Source organism: Rhodamnia argentea, chromosome 10, assembly GCF_020921035.1.
Source record: "Rhodamnia argentea isolate NSW1041297 chromosome 10, ASM2092103v1, whole genome shotgun sequence".
Classification (NCBI taxonomy): domain Eukaryota; kingdom Viridiplantae; phylum Streptophyta; class Magnoliopsida; order Myrtales; family Myrtaceae; genus Rhodamnia; species Rhodamnia argentea.
The window spans coordinates 14911937-14921791 of record NC_063159.1 but is presented as its reverse complement, the minus strand read 5'-3'; the positions used below and the strand labels follow the sequence as shown (position 1 = coordinate 14921791).

The window sequence follows — 9855 nt, the reverse complement described above, 5'->3', positions numbered from 1 at the left end:
TCAACCATCGGTTATGATATCATTTGAAACGCGCTGCAGAAACCCAATACTTTCATCCAGGGAGATCTCCAATAGGGAACCCAAGTCCTAACTAGTCAACATATTAAGTTAGACTCACATTCACTTAAAAGTTTAAGCTAATCGGTTTTGAGCCAAGTTGGATATATTAATTGCTTCACACCATATTAATTCTCCAATAACACAACTCACATGTGCATCCTAACATAATATTTTTTGAATTTTCTCAAGTTCATCAACCGTACAATTTTTTTCGATTTTTTTTTTACTTTGTTAATCATGCAATGAAGATTCTCTTTGTTTTTTTTTTTTTTTTTTTTTTTTTGGGGGGGTAAATAAATGACTTTTCAAGTAACTTTTTATTATTCGACCAAAAAAAAAAGTAACTTTTTATCAATATGCTGACAAAACAACTGGCGACCGGAATAAAAATCAAAGTCCCGCGGGGATAATTTGTAACTTTACAAAATTCGGAGATAATCTTTTTATCTTTTCGAAGCTGATAAGTATTTTCCAATCGTATCAGATATTCTCAACAATATATTTGGCGAAGTAGGGCCCACGACACGGTTGGCCATCCCAGCCCTTCTTTCTTCCCCGGTAATTTAATCATCAAATTGCCTCCAACCCCGTCGGTCAACTTTAGACCCTCCGTGGAAAACGACGTTGCAAAAGACGACAACTCTTTTTTTTAAATCATTTCCCAAGTCTCCCATTTCATAATTATTTTTTTTAATACGGGGAAAAAGCGAAGCTATTTTGTAGTTTTCTGCTCGATTATTCTGGAATACAGTGGCGGAGATGACCATGGCCATGGCCGGTTTCGTCGTGAATGGAGTTGGCCAAGATGGCGATTTACTCGGAATTCTTTTGGCTTCTATCGAAGCAATACACAGACGCGTCCATAAGTTTGTTGAGTTCGAGACTCAAATCGGCAATCCGCGTCGGTTCGACGTGAACACGAATGGAGTGACATGTTTGGTTAGAATCAATCGGGTCGGACGAGACGGCGACTTTTGCTCCTTACTTTCTTCACGACTCTTTCGAGTTCACGGAATTGGAAAAGGATTGTTTTTTTTACTCTTTCGTGTATGATGTGAAGGCATTTTTAATGACTCTTTTGGTTTGACGTGAACATGAATGGAGTGACGTGTTTGAAAAGGTTTTTTTTTTTTTTTTTGGTGGGTTTGGGATTTGAAAGGGTATTTTAATATGTAAGTTTTCGAACGAGCGAAGGTAATGAACAGAAATGCAGCAGATTTTGAGATCTCTTAAACAAAATTGATTTATAAAGCGACACACTAAATTTGAGTATTTGAATGCGAATGACTCTCGTAAGTATCAAATGGGGAATTTATCTAAAAAGTCATAATTTTATTACACTTTGGTCAATTCAGGCCTAAACCTTTCGATTTTAGCAATTAAGTCCTAAATCTTTTGACACTTTATCAATTGAGTTGATCCAATCAATTTTAATCCAAAATCGTTCACTTGAACATTGGTAGTGCCACGTAGGACAACCGGTGCCGATGTTTATAATTCTTTTTAAAAAGGAAATCAAAGAAAGAAAACAAATAAAAGAAAAAATTACAAAATTGTTAACAATTCAAAATGTTTAATAAAAAATTAAAAAAAAAAAAATTTGCGCCCTTCAATGTCGGGGAGTACCAAGTAAGACGTATGACGTCCACATATGCTCAATAAATATTCACTCCTCTCGATAACAAAGAGAATAAGCGTGTTTTGGGCTATTGGCTATTGCAAAATACCAAACATTTCGGGCAAAAACAATAAAATTAGGAATAATTCTCCACATTTTAGACGTTGGTTAGAAGGGCCATTCACGATATAAATGCGTCGATCTTTGGAAATGAGGGTGAAATGATTACACGTGTCAGCACATGAAATCTTGAGGCCAAGAAAATCGCACAGGAGGGTGGATGGCCCAGCGTTGGGGATTTGTGGTTGGGATCTCCGCAAAGGAGACGTTAAAAATCTTGTGGAAGAGAAAAGGTTGCATCTCATTGGCTGGATACGGAAACCGAATCTATCCAATAATTGAATCGGATCGGATTGAACCAGCCGATTTGGATCAATTTTTCAGTTTTAAATTATTGAAATAAAAAATAATCGATCTAACTCCCGATTTTGAACGAAGAACCGATTGAATCATATGGATGGGAATGAATCGATACGTTTTTTTCCCTCTCATTTAAAGAGTAAAGAACAGGACATTGTCAAAATCTAAATTGGATCGGTCTGACAAGTTTGGTTCTCGATACTAGATTAGAGCTGACGCAACTTGAAATGGATTGCCCTTAATTTCTTATAAGCTAGGGAGTATATCGCCATCTGCGTCTCGAGAAGTGCGCTTCAATCAACAAAACCGTGGTCCCGTCTACTCAAAGCGGGCTTCCACGTCATGATAAAAACTTGCTGTCATTCAAATTGTGACGGGAAACGCTCAAGAACCGATGGCGATGTGGATCGTTTTGCGGTCACTTTTGCCTCCCAAAATCAAAAGGAAGTGGACCAATTTTGGACGAGGGCCTAGTGTTCTGGAGCTTCTGGTCCATGTCCTTCTCTTTCCATATTGAATCTGATCCTAACGTTTGAATCTGCGCTTCCCGAAGTCGGACACCTGTCCTCCCTTTTGCGTCACCCCTAGAGTGCTGCTTGATTGGTGTTTCTAGTTTTACAAGTTACGGACGACTGCTTCTCCGATGAGGGCCCGGGTGGCTCGGTCCGGTCCGATCCAATTGCCGAGCCCATATCTTCTGAAAGAGGGTCAAGAAATTTCAAGTTAACGATAACAAGGCAAATAGATCACAATGGCCTTAATTGAAAATTTGGATTGTAAGAGCGCGCATGGTAACACTTCTACTTTAGAAACCAACTTTTGATCAAAAGTTGATATTTTTTACTTATTCTCAAAAGCATAATTTGATTTTTCTACTTCTATTTCAGAAGTTATTTCTGATCAGAGAAATTCGTTTGGTAACGGTTGAAAATTTCTAATTCTAAAACATTATTGACACAAAATCTTCTATGAAAAATTATTATCGACTATCGAAAAATTTCTACTTCATTTTTTAATATTTTAAATTTCTTTAAAAAAATAACTTTTATTATTACAAATATCATTTACATTTTAAAAATAAAAATTTATTATTTATTATTTTACTCCGTCGGCCGAAGATGGCGACTTAATGGCGGCGGTTGGTGTGATGGTCGATGATTGGCAACAGTGGCTGGCGATTGGAGGCGATCGTGGCCTACAAAGGTCGGTGGTGGTCGACGGTTAGCAACAACTAGCGGAGGTCAGCAATGGCGGTTGGCTACGGTCGAGAGTGGCGATAGGCGGTAGTGGGCAATTGCATGGGGCGGTCGGTGATTGGCGGCGACAATAGGTGATGGGCAATGGCCGTGATGTTCAAAGTTAGCGGAGGTAAGTATGATTGAAAAGAAGATGAGAACGTAATGTGAGGCGATAAGTACTTATTGAGTTAGAGAAGCTATTTTTTTAACTTCCGAAATTAGGAAAAAAAAAACAAATTCAGAAGTGGAAATTTCTTTTAGAAGTAAAAATTTTCATCAAACGGATTTCTGTTTTAGAAGTGATATTATCAAACGGATTTATGCTCTAAAGGTATTTCTAAAGCGAAAATACACTTTTAGAAGTGTTATCATGCGCACCCTACCCTAAATACCAAGGTCTTGGAAAGCACAACGTCTGGTTATTTTTCTTCAATGACGAGCCCATATCTTCCAAAATTAAATGGGCTATTAGTTGTTAAGGCTTCCTTGCTGAAGATTAAAAAAAAAAAAAAAAAGCCAACGGTGGAAAGAAATCAACTTATGAATAGAAATTAAATTTTTCTATTTTTGCTTATGAGCAGAAGTTGATTATTCTACTTTCGGAAAGAAGCAAATCTTTTTTTTACTTCTTCAAGTGGCTCCAAAACTACTTGTGAAGTAAAAAAATTGCTCTGAACGTAGAAAAATGAACGGATTCTGCTCTAAAAACACTTCTGGAGCAGAAAATTCTGCTCCCGAAGTGCTATCATTCGTGCCCTACAAATGCTGAAATTAATCGCGCCATCTATTAAATCCATTGCTCATACGGACAAAAATAAAACTGAGAAAAATTCCTCATTACGTTCCACAAACCTTTTTTCGTTTTTCTCTTTCAATCAAATTTCTTGGGCCTTATAATAGCCTGCAAATGGCATGTTCACAGACCCGATCAAAAACCCTCCATCTCGTTCCTCGACTTCACTGATCGACCTCCATTGATTCCCCACTCTCTCCTCCAAGATCTCCACCACCTCGCCCTCCTCGCTCAACCTCACTCCCATCCCTTTCCCTCTCCAGCTCGCGTACAGCCCGTGAATCTTCATCGCGTCGATCGGTAGCCCGAGCAGGAACTTCCCCATCCAGGAAGACGATAAAACCAGCTCGAAAACCTTGTTTCTTCTCGAGAAGATCCCCACCCAGTAGCCCCCTCTCGGGCTCCTCCTTATGTTATCCGGGAATCCGGGGAGCCGAGCGAAAACCTCGACCTTCCCTTCTTTGTGGGGTGGTCTGAGCCAGTACTTGAGGACTCTGCAGGTGCTCGTCTCGGCGACTAGAACGAAGTCGCCGTCATCGTTGAGGGCCACTCCATTGGGGAACGAGAGATTGTTCAGGATCGTCGTCACGCGATTGCTTTCCGGGTCGTACTTCATTAGCCTTCCCGTTCGATCCCCGCTCAGAATTAGAGGAATATAGTTCCTGCATCGTACACTAGATTATGTACACGCAGCATGTTCGTGCATGGTGAAAGGCAAACGATGGGTATATTCTACACGTACTACCTTCGTTGGTACTGCGAGCTGCTATCGGTGAAGTACACAGCTCCACTAAGTGGATCAATGTCCAAGCCGTTGGTGAACCGAAAGGAAACGCCATCCGCTTGGGCAGCGACCGCCGTGGCCAACCCGCCGGCGGGGCCTACAGCGAGCAAGCCCATGTAAGCATCGGCGATGTAAAGATGGCTCGTCCTCGGGTCGAACCCTAGCCCCAGCGGGCGTCCGCAAACGTGCTCCATCTCTCGATGCTCGTGGGGCTTCTCGCACACGTCTCTGCAAATATGAGAAGAAAACCGAGACATTTGAATCGTAAAGAAATCGAAGGCGAGACTTCGTTCTTGCAGATCGCTCGATCCTTTGACTATTTTTACTAGACACTAGGCCTAGTACTAGCATCCCAATCCATCGCTTCATAGGGCCTTACCGGAATGGGCTAGTAATGCCAAATGCTAAGGCGGCTGGATTACAAGCTGCTGGCCCAGAGGACAAAACAATAATCTAGGACAACGTGCCTGCAACCTCGGTGGAATCGTCGTCATCGTCAACGACGACAGCATACCACACTCTCTCTGTCATTATTTCACTGGTCGCCCGCACACAAGAGCTATGGTTTATTTACACGTATGGGCGCGTACCTGCTCGGAGAAGTGAAAGCGAAATCGACCCAACGGCGCTCGGTCGCCGCCCACTTCACGACCCGCCCGTCCGACACGCCGGTGTACGGGCCCTCCCCTTGCGGATCGAACGCAAAGCTCTCCGGCCCGACCGCACCGCGGTCCATCGGAACCAGCTCGAGGCCGTCAACGGTCCCGGGTTCGCTGGAGGGGGCTCTCAGGTAGACGGTGAAGAGGACGGAGACGACGGCGGTCGCCGCTACGAAGAAGGAGAGCTTGTGATTCGAATTCATGGCCCGTGTGTACGAGACGAGGGCCTCGGATTTCTTCTCGCGACCGAAAGCTGGCGAGCGAAGAAAAATGCGATGGTTCGCGGTGCTTGGACGGTAGGTCCTATGAAACGAGTGGCCGAGCTGTGTCTGGTATGGTGTCGGAGTCGAACCTCTGGAGAACGTAGATCCGAATGATATATAATGGAGCCACAATAAACAGGCTGCATCTACAGTGAAATGATTTTGGCAAAACGGATGTGATTTGTCGGACTAAAATGACCGCATAAATTTAATTTTGTGTCGGCTTACAAAAAACGAATAAATTAAAAATATTTTTGCTGTCAACAATTTAGATATAAATTATTTTCGATAATATTTTTTATTAATTAATTATTCTAAGCAATACAAGCAAATGTTTTTATGGAAATAATCTTTTAAATTATCCATTTTTCTCTAAATAAACGGATCGTTAGTATTCGGTGGTACCGACTTTGACTATAATGAATTCGATGTTGAAGTTGCTCCCCTTCCAATTGTGACTGATCACATTGGTCGGTTTCAAAGATTGGTTGGGCGGTTGATCTACTTAACAATTACTCGGCCATATATTGCTTACCTCATCGGTTATGTAAGCCAATTCATGCATGCTCCTACTGAAGGACATATGGTGCTTGTGGATCGCATACTTCGATACATAAAGTTTAGTTTAGGTCGGAGAATTTTGATGAAGAAATATGGTCATATTGCTATTGTAGGGTACACTAATAGGAAATGTGCTGAGAGCCCTATGGATAGAAAATCAACTATAAGTTTCTACACTTTTGTAGGCGGCAACTTAGTCACTTGGAAAAGTAAAAAACAGACAGTTGTGGCAAGCTCCAAGTCAGAGGTTGAATACGGAGCCATGGCATCAACTACAAGTGAAATGGTTTGGCTTCGTTTATTGGTGCAAGAATTGGGGTTTGGAACTCCTAAATCTCCTATGAAGTTATTTTGTGATAATCATGCCACAATCCATATTGCTTCAAATTCAATTTTCCACGAACAAGCGAAACATATAGAAGTCGATTGTCACTTTGTTCATGAGAAGGTTCAAGACAAGACAATTGAAACTCCTTATGTCTTGCAGATGTATTCACCGAGGCTCTCACTAAAGGTGTTTTCTAGACTATTGTATCCAAGCTAACCTTGGAGGATGTATTCGCTCCAGCTTGGAGGGGGAGTGTTGGAATGATAAAGATGCAAGATTTTCCTAATCCCAATATAGTAGGACATATGATTAGGTTGTGCGATATCCGTAGTTATCAAATTAATGATTGTAATTGCTTGTATTACTCTTTATTAAAGGATGATAAATCCTTTCCAAAGCAAATAAGATAAATTGAGGATCTACTACTGGGGGCGTAAGCTTCCAAGAGATTCTTTTTCTCTTGGTTGATCCGAACCACATTAACTCTTGGATGCTCCTCTTCTCTTCTTTTTATCTCTTTTTTATGTATGATTATCATTAAAACAGGCCAGTTGCCATTCGTACTGTGCAAGGCATGAAACTTGATTGAAATCGGACAAGAGAGATTAGATCGAAGGATAGCGTGGGCTTACTATATAACAAAGAGAGATAATGTGATGAGCGAAACTAATAATGGTACGAGATATATGTTAATTTGCTTCCTTTATGTTCTATTTACTATGGTCTCATTGTTTTTCAAAATCCCATGCTAATTTCCTGAGCGTTGATAGTAAATGCTCAAAGGTCATAAGAGGCCAACTACAGAAATTATGTTGCAAAGTCGATTGGGGTGTCAGCGGAATTTTCAGCTTGGAAATTAGAGATCGGCTTTTCAAATCTCACCAGTCGCATGCAAATTGCTCCGATTTCTCAAAACATATGCTTGCAATCAAAATTAACCAAGTCATAGGCGTGAGTGACTTAAAGACGGGGCAGCTATTAACACCCACGTGTACTCTTGTGGATGGACCATATGAATAGTTGCCGATATTCATAAACATCGATGACCATAAACAAGCTGTCGATGCACGATAGTACCCGGTTGACGATCATCATGACAAAGTCAGACAACAATGATACTGATTAAAAAGGATCGACATATTACTGATTGCGAGACCAAGTGCAAATTACAAAAGGTAATTGTCACTAACAATACAAACAAGGTAATGAAAAAGGTATTTGTCACTAATTTGTTACATGAAAAGGTTGAAGAAAAGACGTAATAGCATGAAACTCACGCTTATGTCAAATTTAGCGATGAAAAAAATTTGTAATTCACGAGCTCTCACTAAATGTGTTTTCTAGCTAATTTGTAATCGAAGCTAATCCCTTTTGTCGATGCTAATTTAGCAAAAATGTCCAACTTAGAGGGGATTGTTGGCAATTGCTAAATTGATGCAAACCGATTTGTCGCTAATCCCAATTTAGTATGACATATGATTAGGTTAGTGACGATATCTATAGTTATCAAATTAAATGGATTTCGTAATTAGCTTCGTAAATTTCGTCACCAAATTTCCCCACTAAATTTGGATGATAAATCACATTTTCTCAAATTGCCTAAATTAGTGACAAATGTGTTTTTCGTCGTTAAAATTGCCTAAATTAGCGACGTCCTGTTTTCGTTGCTAATTAGCTAAAAAATTTCGTCAGTTTCAATAAGGGCGGGTCCTCCTGCTAGGTTTCTTCGTTCACCCTCTCCCTCTCCCCTCTCCTCTCTCTCATACTCTATCCATAGCGTTGAAATGGCATCTCACGCTCTACCCAAGCTCTCGCCGTCGACGCCCTTCTTGACATTGGCTCGCACTCAATCCCTCACCGATGGAGACTCGCGAACTCGTTCAGATTGCTGAACGCGTGGTTTGGTTCGAGCGACTCGCTCCGTCTACGCGGCTCGGTTGAGCCCGTCCGCGGCCGCGAAGCCGCGCCCAATCATCGCCACGGTCGCCTTCAGCCTCCCCGACCGCGTGGGTCTTATTTCCCCAATCGCCTCAAAATCATTGCTTTACTCGTTTCTTCATAGGATTTCAGCTTCAAAGTTCTTTTTTTTTTCTTGCTTGATTTTGGTTTTTTGTTTTAAAAATGCAATTTTAGGTGAGGTGTGGGTGTTTGGGAGAAATATTTTTTTTTGGGGGGGGGGTGTTTTTTTTAGGGGTGTGGTGCTTGTTTTTGCAGAAAGCCAGAGAGAGTCTCTTGCCCGTGAAAATATTATGTGAGTTGTTAACGATTTTCTCATAATTTCCCTCAGAAACTGCTAAGCAACACTGAAGATTGATGTTGCTTTCCTTGTTCATTTATATGTCCTATTGTTCCTTGGTAGTTCTTATTCTTTGCAGCGAGAACAATTGTGCTTCTGGAAAGTTTAACTTTGAGAAGTGACAAATGAAGGAAAAATTACCTACGTTAGAACTCATAGAAAGTTTTTTCCTCGTTCTGCTTATTTAATGTCAATTGACAGTTAAGTAGCAAATATGGATGCACAAGCATGTTCAGACAATCCACAAATGAAATCAGCTATTGTTCTTAGAGGGACTGCCAAAGATGGGAAATCTGGACCACCCGTTGGTGTTGTTGATATCGGGGTGGTTAAGAAAGCCTATCTATATTCGGGTTGCTGTGCCTGGTGTTGACAAGGAACCAGGTATTCGCCATTTTTTTTTTTTTTTTTTTTTTTTTTTTTTTTTTTATCAGGAGAAAATAGTATAATGTTCCTTAGGAAAGAATGCACGATTGGTCACCACTGTGAGGCTTGGAACTTGATTATTTTCAAGTGATCGGACAAGATTTTTGAGATGTTTCCTTATATCGAAGGATATTATCCACATCAAATTCACTATATTGTTTTTTTTTTTTTAAATTTTATTTTTTTCTTAAGTTTTTTTTTTGGGAAAAAAAAGTTTTTTTGAGTAAAAGAAGGGGTATTAAAGGGGTTTCGGAAAGGGAATCCAGAAAGGCAAAGTAATGAGATAATGTGATGCTGCCTTTATTTCTGGCTTCATTTTTTTTTTTTTTTTTTTTTTTTTTTTTATTTATTTTTTTTTTTTATTTTTTTTTTTTTTTTTTTTAATTTTTTTTTTTTTTTTTTTTTTTTT

The 9855-nt window shown here is 40.3% G+C and overlaps 1 protein-coding gene across 1 annotated transcript; it reads right to left on the bottom strand.

Moving 5' to 3' along the window:
* Positions 1-4198: 4198 nt before the first annotated feature.
* Positions 4199-5937, bottom strand: LOC115732279 (protein STRICTOSIDINE SYNTHASE-LIKE 2-like). The gene is made up of 3 exons (XM_030662923.2): positions 5504-5937; positions 4875-5141; positions 4199-4791 (listed from the first exon to the last, which is right to left on the bottom strand). The coding sequence occupies exons 1-3, from the start codon at positions 5773-5775 to the stop codon at positions 4212-4214; spliced, it is 1119 nt and encodes a 372-aa protein (XP_030518783.2). The 5' UTR covers positions 5776-5937; the 3' UTR covers positions 4199-4211.
* Positions 5938-9855: the final 3918 nt, after the last annotated feature.

Coding starts and splice junctions, on each gene's coding strand:
- LOC115732279 (XM_030662923.2), bottom strand. CDS start 5,775: ATGAATTCGAATCACAAGCTCTCCTTCTTCGTAGCGGCGACCGCCGTC. Junction 5,142..5,503: donor GCTTTCACTTCTCCGAGCAG/GTACGCGCCCAT, acceptor TCATATTTGCAG/AGACGTGTGCGAGAAGCCCC. Junction 4,792..4,874: donor AGCTCGCAGTACCAACGAAG/GTAGTACGTGTA, acceptor TGTACGATGCAG/GAACTATATTCCTCTAATTC.